Below are 14024 nucleotides of genomic sequence, written 5' to 3'. Positions count from 1 at the left end.
CTGCTAGCAAGTTGGCTTTGATTGTCCACCAGAGAAGCGATAGTCGCAGCTGGTGGGTTACATGAATCTGGGATGAAAGCAGTTGAGTGGCTTGGAACCACTGAGATTTCAAAGTCCATTGAGTTATTCTCATGACCAGTCTGGCCCTAGGAGTGACATGGCCCGTTGAAGCCATGTGGCCCATCAATGTTAGGAATAGATGGGCTGAGGCTGTTTTCTTTGTACGCAGAGACATAGCTAGCTTGGAGAGTGTGTCTGTGTGGTCGTTGGGTAGGAAGGCCTTTGCGACTGTGGTGTCCAGATCTGCTCCGATGAAAGAAAGGAGGTGAGATGGAGTCAGGTGGGATTTTTGGTAGTTGATGAGAAATCCCAACGAGTGTAGAAGATTGATAGTGAGCTCAAGAGCTCCTTGCTTGGATTGGCTTTTGATGAGCCAGTCATCTAGGTAAGGAAACACGTGTATGCTGTTCTTGCGTAAATGGGCCGCAGCCACTGCTAGGCACTTTGTAAACACACGGGGTGCCGAAGCAAGTTTGAAAGGCAGAACCCGGTACTGAAAATGTTGATCTCCCACTATAAAATGCAGGTATTTGCGGTGATGTGGGGATATTGGAATGTGAGCATATGCGTCCTGAAGATCCAGAGAACAGAGCCAATCTCCTTTTTGCAGAAGGGGAAGCATGGTGCCCAGGGACACCATCCTGAATTTTTCTTTCTGGAGAAATTTGTTGAGATTGCGGGGATCTAGGATGGGGCGGAGGCCACCTGATGTCTTTGGAATGAGAAAATAGCGGGAGTAGAATCCTGTGCCCTGCTTTGCCTGGGGAACGGCTTCCACAGTCTTGGTGCTCAGAAGGGTGGAGAGTTCTAACTCTAGAAGGTTTGTGTGATCTTTTTGGATCCACAGCGGTTTGGGTGGTGAATCTGGAGGTACCATGAGGAAGTTTAGATGGTATCCTTGGGTTATAATGGATATGACCCATTGGTCTGTGGTAATGCTGAGCCAGTTGGTTATGAAGTGGTGAAGCTGACCTCCTACCGGCAAGTCTGGATTTGGATTTGTGGAGTGTGCTGCTGTTCTCTGGATAGATTTCAAAATCCAGAGGCTTGGCCTGCTTGAGGAGCTGGCTGAGGTCTGGATGTCCTCTCTGAGGTGGTTTGGATGGTCTCATGCGAGACGTAGGTGGATAGTACCTGCGTGAGCGATAAAACGGTCTTCTGTGGTCCCTTCTCGCGGTTCTTCTTGCAGAGGAGGGAGCCTCCATAGTAACTGCGGACAGCTGACGCAGGGTCTTGTGGTGGTCTTTCAGTTGAGCCACTGCATCCTGTATTTTGTCGCCGAATAGATTTTCTCCAGTACATGGTAGATCAGCGAGCTTGGAATTCAGCTCGCAAGTCAGATGCCTTAAGCCAGGCCCACCTTCTGGTGCTGATTCCTGACAATAAAGAAGCAGTCTCAAAGGAATCATAAATTTCCACAGTTTCCTTTGGTATTGTGTCATGTATAATTGATAGGCCGCTATGCGTGACACTAGCATAGAGCCCTGAAAAACCTTTCAGCCCAGAATGTCCAAGAATTTTTGGTCCTTTCCAGGGGGTGCAGAAGAATGTGGACGCAGTCTTTTGGCTTTCTTCTGCACAGATTCCACCACAAATGACTGGTGGGGTAGCTGTGGTTTCTGAAACCCTGGAGCATGTTGGACTAAATAAGTTGCATCTGTCTTTCTGTTAACTGGTTGGACAGTGCAAAGGTGCTCCCATAGGCAATGCTGGAGGTCCAGGAGTACTTCGTGGACAGGAATAGCCATAATTTCTTTGGGGGCATCCACAAATTAGAGGACTTCCAATGTCTTATGACGTGTGTCTTACTCCGTGACCAGGTCAAAGGTCTGACATTTCCTTTATAAAAATTAGCAAAGGAGAGGTCCTCTGGGGGAGACTGTCTCCTTTCTTCCGGGGGAGATGGTTCTGAAAGTATGTCCTCCGTAGAAGTGTCGGTGACAACATCCTGCCACGGGTCATACGGGCTCTATGGCTGATATCCTGAGGGAGGAAAAAGACCTGGTACACCTGGACATGTTGGCATCGATGGATCCCTCGATGGCCTCTATGGAGGATGCAGCAGCACCAATAAAGATTTCAGCTGTATCGATGGGAATCGTGGGCGTCTCGATCCCGAGAGCCCTGACGGACCAGGAACCGGTTCCGGCATTAGTGGAAGCGGCGCTGGAAGAGGACTGGAGTCCGTGCCTTCGTCTTCCGATGACGCTGGAATGGGTATCGGGGGTTTCGGAGACTCAGTAGGTCGTTTCGGTACAGATGGCCCCGGCTGGTCAGAAGGGCACTGATGAATGCGTCCAGGCGGTTGAGTAGCGGTGTGAAGATCGATGGCTCCGGTGTCGGTATGGGGGCTGGCCTCGATGGAGGATGAATGCTCCGGAGGGCATCAAGGACCGCCTGTTGGGTAAGCATGTCCAGCTCCTCCCTGGAAGCTGGCATGGGTAACACAGCTACAGGGGGAGGCAGGCTAGGCGCTACTGGCACCTCCACAGGAGTCTGTGGGGGCTCAGTACCCGGCACCGATGTCAGTGGGGATCGCCTTAGTACCTCAGGTGAAGAAGAAGTTGGAGGCTCTTCTACCCATGTCCTCTTCGGCATCGGCTCGAGAGCCATTGAAGCCAATGCAGTGTCAGTGCTGGCATTGGAAGTAGACTCGCACCGGTGTCGGTGTTTCCCTCTGTGCTCGGCCCAGTCTTTCTCCAGCACCAAGGAAGAAGATGCCGATACCCTAGATGTCGTCAGTGACGGATGATCACTGCTGCCTTGCTGCTCCTGGCGAGGTTTGTCGATGGTCTGTAATTGACATCGTGCGAGCACACTCCGGGCATTTTCGAAAGCTCATAGCTATGTTGGAAAAAAGGGCCGCAAAAACAGTCTGTGGCCCGTGGGAATCTAGGGTAAGGTAGCCAGAATCGACCGAAAATGGTGGAAATTACTCACCGAGCATAGAGGAAAACAATGTCGCAATGGGAGACCCCTATGAGGGAACTTTTTGTGAGGAAAACTTCAAGTTTTTCCATGACGAAAAGTAGGGAGAAAATTCTCACAGAGCTCCTAACCCTGAGGCAAACTGCAGCGCTGAAAAAAAGAGACTGAAGGGAGACCTCTGAGGCTACAGGGATTATGGCATGCTGGGCATGCTCAGTATGCCAGTCAAAAGTTCTAGAAACTTTGACAGAAAAGTTTTCCCGTGATAGGGCTCCATCTGCTGACGTCACCCACATGAGAGGACTACCATCCTGCTTGTCCTGGGAGAATGCATACTACTAGAGCATAGGCAACCTCGTGGGCGGAGTGTCAACTCTTTTTTCCGCAGGAGATTTGTCATGCGTAGACTTGGTCTTCTCTTCACTCTTTTACCAAACATCACTGCTTGGATGTGCGAGTGCTGGAGAAAGTGTGTTACGCGCAGGTCTTTCAAGTTCCCACCCAGAATAGAGGGCTTGGGCACATCCCACTTGTCTGGACTGATCCGTGGTATGAACAGGAAAGGAAAATTGGTTCTTACCTGCTAATTTTTGTTTCTGAAGTACCACAGATCAGTCCAGAGACTCGACCCCATTTTGGAAAAGACTTCCTCACTTCTGGATGTTGCTGAGCTGGTATGTTATATATTCAGAATAATGAGAAATGTACATAATTTGAGATGTGCGTTCTGTTAGGTTAAGATGACCTAGTTTTTTCAGAGGGCTCCAACCTTTAAAATATCTGTTCTCTCCAGGTTTATTGGGGCTTGTTAAGGTAATCATCTTAGCTTGGGTACAGGTCAATACTGAGGGACTGCAGGTGGCTCTCTCGGTTATGTAGCAGTGCCTCAAAGTTTTGTTCTCTGCCTCCATCTGCTGGTAGGTTTGAATAAACCTCATTTGTCTGGACTGATCTGTGGTACTTCAGGAACAAAAATTAGCAGGTAAGAACCAATTTTCCTTTAGTTTACTCCCTCAGGAGTTAAAAAATAATAATCTTGGTGTTAAAAATGTGTGCTGAAAACTAGCACACGTTTTATTAGTGCCAAGATTATTGCATTGGCCTGTTAGTTGGATAACATTGCTCCACTCCAGAATGCCCCCAGCCCTCCCCTGACTTATCCAGCTAAGGTTTTAGCCAGATAAGTTGGGGGGGGGGGGGGGGTGAAACCAGCAGGATTTGTCCAGAACCCAGCCAGACAAATGCTTTGTACGTGGATCCCTTTGTTCCTTCCACCCAGAATTCAGATGTTTTAACCAGTAAGACAGTAGCTATTGGGAGAAAAAAAAACAGTTGGCTCATAACAGCTGTCCACAACTTTTGAAAATACATTTATCCCATTGGCAGTCTGGTAGGGATCTGAAAAACATTAAGCTTTGCTTTCTTCCATTCTCACAGCAGTAAAGCTCTGCGGCGCGCGTCTGTTTCAGGTGCGGAGCTGGTGGCTGTGAACACGTGCGAACTGTGCAAGCATAGCCTGAACTGTGACCTGGATGATTTCAGCGTGGATGATTACTACAGAAAGCATCAGCAGTCTCAGGTGGGGGCATTGGTAGAGGCCAAAGAAGGGCCTGTTATCCTGCCTAGCAGTGTATACAGTCAGGAAACCCAAAAGTCAGAAAGACTAGGCTTACCTTCCCTTGCACAACAGACAAGCCTCTGTGCTTTGTTTTACACAGGACAGAGCAGCAGAGCAAGTTTCCCCTCAAACCATCTTTCATAAATACTGAAGTACATTCAAGTCCTGAGCCAAAAAGTTACTTATCTTCCTTCCACATTCGACCCGGTTAGTACAGAATAGGCAGCGGGTGATAATGATCTGACCAGAGTAGGATTGAGATTGGCAGCCTGGTTTGAAAAGGCCGCCATCCTCTCCAAACTAATCTACTGAACCATCTCATCCCCACTTTAGAAAAAGGCAGCCATAGTGAAGCAGAAGCGAAGGGAGAAAGATGTACAAACATGAGGCACCTAGTCATGCATATATGGTTAGGGGGATGGACTATGTATATTCCCCTTTCGGAGATCTATTACAGGTTAGTAAGAAAGGTTGGAGGAGTTCTAACAGTTTCCTCATAGTCGTGGAGGAATTTTCCTTGTTTCTCTCTCTAGTCGCTGTGAAATGGGGGGTTGGAGTTTAAACATGGAGATGTGTCACAGCTGAGGGTTCCCCACGGGAGCAGGACAAGCCAGGAACTGAGCTGGGGAATCTTCTGCCTACCTATCTACCAGCCATCTCCCCCGCAGGTTGAGGCCTTGGGTTCTGGTGGCTGGCAGGACTTCAGGCTGTGGATACTGGAAACTGAAGCAAGGCTGGAGGTTGGAAACAGGCTGGGCTGGAGCATGGCTGGGTAAGCAAGAGCAAGGCTGGAGGCTGGAAACAGACTGGGCTGGGCTGGAGCATGGCTTGGTAGGCAGGAGGAAGGCTGGGCTGGGCAAGGTGGAACAGAGCTGAAGCAAGGCTGGTTCATGGGGCAAGCCCTGGACAAAGGGTAAAACAAGGTACAGATGTGGACTAGGACTAGACTAGTTAGTGACAAGACAAAGACAGGGACAGGACAGACCTAAGAACACGGATGTCCAAAGGCAACAGGCTATATAGAGGGTCAGAGGGGCTACAAGGCAAGGCTAGAACAGAAAGCTTGAAAAGGCCGCAAGGCAAAGCTAGACAGAACCAGAAAGCCCGGAGGCCTCACAGCAAGCCAAGAACAGAAAGCCTGAAAGGCCACAGGGCAAGGCAAGAACAGAAGACCTGAAAAGGCCGCAAGGCAAAGCTGGACAGAACCAGAAGGCCCCGTCCTCAGAGCAATTCACAGATGAAGGGGCCAAGCAGGGAACTGAGTAGACTTAATGACAAGGTACTGAGTTTAGCCAGAGGCAGAGTTAAATATGCTGAGCCCTGCTGAGTCATGGGATAACAGAGATTGAGTGGCGCGAGGGCAGGAATAGCTCCATGGGGACCTCTGCTGGCAGGGAGACTACCTAACAAGATGTATATGGGTATTTAATGATTGTGTAGTGACTACTCAGTCCTTTGATGAGAGGGGGGGTGGTTTGACCAGGTATTTTGTTGGTTGGAGTTGTTATATATTGTTTTCATACTTTGTATTTATTAAGTATTGTGTTTTTAAATATATGTATTTACATATTGGATTGTGTGTGTTTAGGATGTATTTACTTATTTTATTTTTTGTTTGATGTAAACCGCATTGGCTGGTTTTTTGGTAGACCAGAACAGGATACACAACTCTAGATTACTACTACTACAAAAGATATATAGCAAATCCTTAGTACCCTCAAGGGCCTGTTTTACGTGTCATCACAACTCTGGCAAAGATACACAAAGTAAAGTTGTGCCTGTGTTTGGGGTTTTTTTTTAATGTTGTGTGTGTGTGTGAATTATAAATGCAATGGTTTTTAGCCCGTATAAATAATCTGATCTTACAGATGGGTCACAGTTAGGAGTTAATATCACCAAGAGGGTACTAAGTCACAGGTCTGCTAAATATAACTGTTTTTCCTGTTTCAAACGATAAGAAATTAGGAGATCCATATTAAGCATATTAGTCCAGCTAAGTTTGGCATTTAGTCGGACAAACACCGGAATTTAAAAATATTGCTCATCTGACACTCCAGACTTAACTAGCTAATATTTTATCCAGCTAAAATGTTAACCAGATAAGTCCAGGCAGGGCCTGTAATCCAGCTACCATACAGGCTGATGGTATATAGTGCGTTCAGGCTAGTGCACCAGGTAACACGCTATTGGCTGAACATTTTGGATGTGCTAAAATAACTCTGATGCAATACGGGGATTAGTGCGTCCAAAACGCATGTCCAATCGAGCGCATAGCTATTAGCACTCATCATATGCAAGTTCCAAGTAGATGAAGCTATTAGCTATTACCTTGCAATTCCAAAAATTGAGGATGGCCAAAGTGCCCATTTTAATGTGGCAAATTTAACGCCTGCCCAGGATGCATGCTATACTTAAGGGCTCACTGAAAAAAAATTCCTCTCTGATTTCTCCTATTAGTTATCATCCCGATAATTAGTAAGAGGAACCACAGAAAGTAAAATCATGCTGTGCTCAAGGGCTCAAAAAAAAAAAAATCACGCTTTGTGGTTCCTCATAGGAGCAGCCAAGTGGTCCAGGTCGGACCCTGGTTCCTGTACCTGAAATGGCGCACCTGAGGTCCCTGTGGTAAAACAGCCCTTGCCAGATTCCAAATCCACCCACTCCTGCCAGCAGTAAGTGGAGTGAATAAATTAATATTAAGTGCTGGGCACTTAATTTATTCACTCCTTCACTTACTGGACGGCCTTCTGAAAGGGGATTGGTTCTGTCACTGACAAGTGACAGTGAATGGACCAATCAGGAACAGCCCTGCCGGGGGTGGGGATGGAGCTCTGGCCAGGCTGTTGTGGGCGCACAGCCACGTCTCCTGGGCGCCCAATGCAGCGCACTAGTGATGCACAAATTACCCATTGCGTGTCCCTTTTAGCGCAGCAGCTCATTTGCCTATTGCATTGAGCGACCAGGAGAGGTGGATGTGCGGACACACATTTTTTACACGATGATATTGCATCAGCCATATAGGTGGATAACTTAAGGATTGCTGAAGAGCAGTAAGCAGTGGCTCCAGAAATGTTTATTTGGAAGGAGGGGGCGTGGGGGGGCAAAGACAGGGCACAGTAAATTTCAGGGTGGGCAAGTACCAAGTGCTCTTCCCTCAAACCAGACTGGGGGGAGGTACAGCTTGGGAAGGGGCAATCTCCTCCTCCCTCCTCTATAACCACTACAAGAGCAGTCCTTAAATTTGCTGGATTAAATATTATTCATCTAAGTTTATCCAGCTAACTTTTCTAGCTAGCCAGCGGCTCAGTATTTACTTTTAGAAGAGTTGGCGCTATTGTTCTGCTTGTTTGAGATTGGAAAGTTTGTACAGCACAGATTTAGCAAATCCAAGGTTGTGATTGGCTGGCAGAAATGTCTTCACCGTGTTCTTATGGTATTGCAGATTCTGACCTTGGTTGGTTGTGAACTCACTCGTAGTCTCTTCTGTCTACTCTCAGGCACAGAGTGATCTGATGGATTCAGGGCTGTATCTGGTGCTGCTGCTTCACCTCTATGAGCAGAGATATGCTGAGCTCCTGCGCCTCAGCCAGAGCCGCACCCGAAGAGGCCTGGTAAGAGAGGTGCGCGGGGGGGGGGGGTTGGAAAACAAGTGGAAATGGGGAGGGTGCAAGGGTTCCACACCTTTTTAAAAACTGAAGCAGGAGAAAGCAAACTATAACCCAGAACCTATGGAAACCCTTTCAGAAATCATTCTCACTATGCAATATCCTATGATGCAGACACAAACTTTGTTTTTAACCAGTAAACTGCATCAATTATGAGCTGGAAGTCAAGGATACATGACAGTCAATGTTATTCCAGCATAGTGATTTGTCCTTGGAAGCAAAGGGTTACCAGGCCTGGCTGTGCCCTACTGCATGCAAGGTTGTGTAGTTCTGGGTTTTTTAAATCTAGAATAATTAAAGGGAAATCAGAACTACATGTGCCTACATGCAATGGGGCAATACAAGAACTGACTCAGTCTCATCCTTGATGATGTGAAGCCATCTGGTAAAACGACTGGTGAGACACTTTAAAGTACTAGCATTGGTGACACTATGTGTGTGGTCACATGCACAACTGAGATTAAATCTGTATTACCTACAGTACTGCTTTTTCCCCTCACTTACCTTGATAGCAAAACATTTCATGCCCAGAAAGCATTTTCCTGGTGTCCCTGTCGCTTGCAGTGGTGGGAGATGATAGCTTTTCCTTTGCTCCCAGGCCACACTGAAGCAAGGTCATTAATACTTTTCTCATTTCCCATAGCTCTTCAGAAACCAACCACATCTTAGAGCAGAAGAAAACGAAAGTAGGTTTTATAATTTTTTTTTTAACTGATGCATAGAACTGCTCTTTGGTAGTACCTATAAATATCCTTAGCAGCAAGTCAGCTCTGGGTCTTCTGAGCTGCCAGCTAATGACCTGAGCGTGTGAGAATAGTCAGAGTATGCTGACAAATGGATACCTGACACCTTCTTAAGGTTTTATTGTGTTCAGAAAACCTTCCATGTGTGATTCAATTTAAACAGACTAATTTTATAAAAGTATTTGGACTTTAGATTTTATTAGTTGCCTTTTCCAAATCTGAGTTCAAGACGTACCTGGGGCAATGGAGAGTAAAATGTCTTGCCCAAGGCAACAAAGTGTTGGTGGGCAGCATGGGATTTGAAGTCTTGCTTCCTTCTGCTCTAACCACTAGATTACTCCTCCACTCCATGTCTTGAAGGCACAAAATAGGTTGGATATACTTATTTTTTTAATAAATCAGGTGGCAAACAGTTGAAACAAAATGACTGGATTCCCTGCAGACAGTGCATTTATTGGCCTAGTACAAGAAGTGTCCACGGATGTTGCTGGATATGAACTTTCAGGACCACATTATGGTCAAAAAGATTCTGAGGCAAGATTCAGCCTAGAGCCGTAGTGTGCTTATGGCCACTATGGCCATAGGCGCCGCTACCAAAAGGCGCCAAGGAGTCAGCAGTGCGGACAGTGGGTCCTTAGCAAAGAAGCAGTGCAGCCCCTCCGAAATCACTGTGGGAGCGCGCTGCTTTTTCACTTATTAAGGCAGCACTTACGATGTCATTGATTTTGGTGGGGCCGCACTTCTTCAGAGAAGGAGCAGCGCCCTGCCAGAAGTAGTCCAATACCCCATGGCTGGAAGTCATTCCCTTGGCCACAAGGGCTGAAGGAGGCTGCTGCTACTTATTTATTTATTTATTTATTTTATTTAACAGTTTTTTTTATATTGACATTAAAATACACATCATATCGGTTTACAATTTAACAAAAAGATGGAAATTACAATAAAATGGGAGGGGGGAAAAACAGGACAACCGAAGAATAATTTATAGGAAGCAGGGAAGAAGTAAGAGTTTACCAGAACGAAACCAAGGAGAGTAAAATATAAACCGAACATGGTATTACAAAAAAGTAACAGTGTTACATAAAAAACAATGGTATGGTATGTTACCATGAGGCAGTGGGCTGGAGTCGAATGCCAGAAAAGGAGGGGCAGGAGTCAGCGGGAATTAATCTGGGAAAGCCTGGTGGAAGAGCCAGGTCTTTAACATCTTGCGGAATTTGCAAAGGCTTGGCTCTTGGTGGAGATTGAGAGGTAGGTTATTCCAGTGAGTAGGGCCAGCAATAGACATTGCACAAGCCCTTGTGGCTGTAAATCTGGCTTTCTTAAGTGGGGGGACTTGTAAAGTAAAATTGCGGTTCGTTCTAGTGGGTCTGGTCGAGTGTTTAAGTTTCAATGGATCGCTAAGCCATGAAGGATTATGTTCGTGAATGGCTTTGTGTATTAAGGTAAGGATTTTAAAGAGTATACGGTATGAAATGGGGAGCCAATGAAGATCCTTGAGTATAGGGGTTATGTGATCGGATTTACGAGCATTACTTATTATCATAGCGGTAGCATTTTGCAGAGTCTGTAGGGGCTTAATGGTAGAGAGAGGGAGTCCTAAGTAGAGGGAGTTGCAGTAATCAAGCTTGGAGGATAGTGTGGCTTGTATGACAGTTTTGAGATCATGGGTGTGGAGTAGGGGCTTGAGCTTTTTTATAACCATGAGCTTATAAAATCCTCCTTTTATGACAGAGGTAATATGGTTTTTCAGGCTCAGATGCGCATCGACGAAGACGCCAAGGTTTCGTACAGGGGATGGAGCCAGGAGAGTGGAGAGTTTAGGGTCGTTGGAAGGAGAGAACTTGAGGGTCTGTTTGTTATGGATGAGAAGGAGTTCGGTTTTTGAGGTGTTGAGTGCAAGATGGATGGATGTCAGAAAGGTATTAATGGAGGAGATGTTGCGGTCCCGACCGCTTCCCTTCTGTTAGGGCTCAGGCCCACCTACCTCCGCTTCAGTGATCACCGCATTCCACCCGCTCCGGACCCCGGGGACTTCTCTCACTCCACATGGCGGCCGCCATTACGGCCTGCTTCCCTTCGGTCTCGCGCGCAAGGACGTCCCTCTTGAGCGTCCAGCTCCCGGAAGCCCGGCCCCGCCAGCACTGCTGACGTCACGCCCAAGTCCCGATATAACCGGCGTTCAGACTCTCTCTCAACGCCTTGCACGAGGTTCACAACTTCTTAGTTGCTCTCAGTTGCGTACTTGTTGATCTCCACGTTGCTTGCTTCTGACTCCGCTTCAGCTTGCTGCCTGTCTCCGACTCCGGTTTGCTTCTGACTCCGCTTCAGCTCACAGCCTGCCTCCGACTCCGGTTTGCTTCTGACTCCGCTTCAGCCTGCAGCCTGCCTCTGACTCCGGTTTGCTTCCGACTCCGCTTCAGCCTGCAGCCAGCCTCTGACTCCGGTCTGCTTCCGACTCCGCTTCAGCCTGCAGCCAGCCTCTGACTCCGGTCTGCTTCTGACTCCGCTTCAGCCTGCAGCCAGCCTCTGACTCCGGTCTGCTTCTGACTCCGCTTCAGCCTGCAGCCAGCCTCTGACTCCGGTTTGCTTCTGACTCCGCTTCAGCCTGCAGCCAGCCTCCGACTCCGGTTTGCTTCTGACTCCGCTTCAGCCTGTAGCCTGCTTCAGACTCTGGTTTGCTTCTGACTCCGCTTCAGCCTGCAGTCTGCTTCAGACTTCGGTCTGCTTCTGACCCCGCTTCACCCACTGCCTGCCTCTGACTCCGGTTGCTACAGACTCCGCAGCCGCCCGCTGCCCTGCCTTCTGCCGGCCCTCGGTCCTGTGCAGCCAGTCCCCTGCCTTCCGGGTACCTTGGACTTCCTATTCATTCTGCTTGCTCTGGTCCCAGCCTACGCCCTTCGCAGCCTCTGGACATTCTGTAGACAACTCCCAGTCCCGAGGACCCGGGACCCTACAGGCTCCTCCCGGGGGGTCCCTGGTTCCTGGGTGAGCCCTTCCAGCTTGTGGCTCCGCCCCCCAGCCTACCCTGTCTCCCTAGGTAGGCTGGCCTAAGGGTCCACTATCTTCTCCAGCAGCATCAAACTGCAACAGGAGAGGCATTTTTCCCAGAAATTTAAGGTGGCGGTTAGAGAGTCTTGGATGGGGATGATGATTTGTACATCATCTGCGTATATGAAGAATTTAAGACCGAGATCTGTGAGATGGTGGCAGAGGGGGAGAAGGTAAATGTTAAATAAGGTAGAAGAGAGGGAAGAGCCTTGGGGCACACCATGCGAGAGGGTGAGGCTGGTGGATTCAGATGTTCCAAGTTTAACAGAGAAACACCTGTTGGAGAGATAGGATCTGAACCATAGTAAGGCAGTGCCAGTGAGACCAATATCAGCAAAGCGTGAAATGAGTAGATCATGGCTTATTGTATCAAATGCCGCAGAGATGTCAAGGAAGGCAATGATGAAACTATGGCCTTGATCTAGTCCAATGAGGAGAAAGTCAGTGAGTGAGAGTAGGAGGGTTTCGGTACTTAAGTTCTTGCGAAAACCAAACTGTGAAGATTGAAGTATATCGTTGTCGTCTAGGTAATCCATGAGTTGAGTGTTTACAACCTTCTCCATGACTTTAGAAATGAAAGGAAGATTGGAGATGGGACGGAAATTGGCTGGGTTTTTAGGGTCCAGGGAGGGTTTCTTGAGAAGGGGTTTAACGACTGCGTGCTTGAGGGGGGTGGGAACTGAGCCGGAGGAGAATGAGCAATTAATAATCTCTGCTAGTGGAGTAGCAATGATGTTTGGGATGGAGAGTAAATTTTTTGTGGGAATGGTTTCGGATGGGTGGGAGGCAGGCTTGGATTTCTTTAGGATTGTCTCAATTTCCTTGCTAAGTCTAGGGAAGTGAGAGTGATAGAGAGCATGTGTGCTTGTGTGTAGGAGAGAGAGAGCATGTGAGTTTGTGTGTGGGAAAGAGACAGCATGTGAGTTTGTGTGTGGGAAAGACAGCATGTGAGTTTGTGTGTGGGAAAGTGAGAGAGAGCATGTGTGCGGGAGAGTGAGAGAGAGAGCATGTGTGTATGTATGTGGGGGAGTTAGAGAAAGCATGTGTGTATGTATGAGAGGATGTGTGTATACAGCTACCCCAGATACTATCTGCCTGCTAATCCATGACAATTTCAGGGCATCTGGAAATCAAAAGTTCCAAGGTATGGATAATGGAGAATTTTTTAAAATCCTTATTTTAATTGTTGGGTGTTATTTAATGTGTCTGTTTTGAAATATTTTATTGATGTTTGGAAGATTTGTATATGAGTTTTTAATTATTGAATGTTAGATCTGTATATGAGTTTTGAATTGAATGTTATTCTATTCATTAATTGTTTTGAATTATTCTTTTTATTGGTATGGTTTTACTAATTTTGTTTTATGAGGAATGATAATGTTTCTGTTTTTTTACATTGTTGTTGTTGTGCATACAGAATTTGGCGTGTTGTGGTTTCCAGTTCAGTTTTTGTCTGTAAATTTCTATTTATATTGTATGGTCTCTTTAGTCAGTATTTGAGGGTCTATATGTGTGTTTTGCATATGTGACTGAAGTGAAATATTCTGTTAGTGTGTAGTTTTTATTAAGGATAAATAGGAGCTTGAATTGTTCTGTTTTCCCAATAGGGGGTTTATTACTATTTTAGGCCTTTCATAGGTAGGGTTGTTGCTGTTTGACTGGCTCTCTGAGGGTTGTGCCCATGCCCAAGATGCATTACAGTGGCCTAATACTATATAAGTTCCAAGTATCTCTTGCTTTTTTGCAGGGTTTTCTGGTTGGCACCTCAGCAGTGCACGTAAATATAATATACATTTTGTAAGTAATATTTTTACCTCAGAAGACTCTGCTTTGAATGTTCTTTTTCCTGTAAAATCTATTATGAATGCATAATTTTTAATTGTATGTGAGGAAGGTGTGAAGGGGCTGTAAAGTTTTCCTAGGGCACCTAATACCCTTGGCACTGGTCATGAGCATTAC

The 14024-nt window shown here is 46.8% G+C and overlaps 1 protein-coding gene across 4 annotated transcripts in view; it reads left to right on the top strand.

The window, feature by feature from the left end:
- MARCH10 (membrane associated ring-CH-type finger 10) overlaps positions 1-14024 on the top strand; it is a 140613-nt gene that overhangs the window by 114596 nt on the left and 11993 nt on the right. For 3 of the 4 annotated variants that reach the window (XM_029573957.1, XM_029573956.1, XM_029573953.1), the window contains 3 exons: positions 4458-4567; positions 8104-8226; positions 8915-8957. In XM_029573957.1, coding sequence (XP_029429817.1) covers positions 4458-4567; positions 8104-8226; positions 8915-8957 — 276 coding nt within the window. The remainder of the gene's footprint in view (positions 1-4457; positions 4568-8103; positions 8227-8914; positions 8958-14024) is intronic. The other variant, XM_029573955.1, reaches the window with a different exon arrangement.

This window comes from Rhinatrema bivittatum, chromosome 12, assembly GCF_901001135.1.
Source record: "Rhinatrema bivittatum chromosome 12, aRhiBiv1.1, whole genome shotgun sequence".
Taxonomy (NCBI): Eukaryota; Metazoa; Chordata; class Amphibia; order Gymnophiona; family Rhinatrematidae; genus Rhinatrema; species Rhinatrema bivittatum.
The sequence above is the reverse complement of the archived record's forward strand: the minus strand, read 5'-3'. Positions and strand labels throughout refer to the sequence as shown.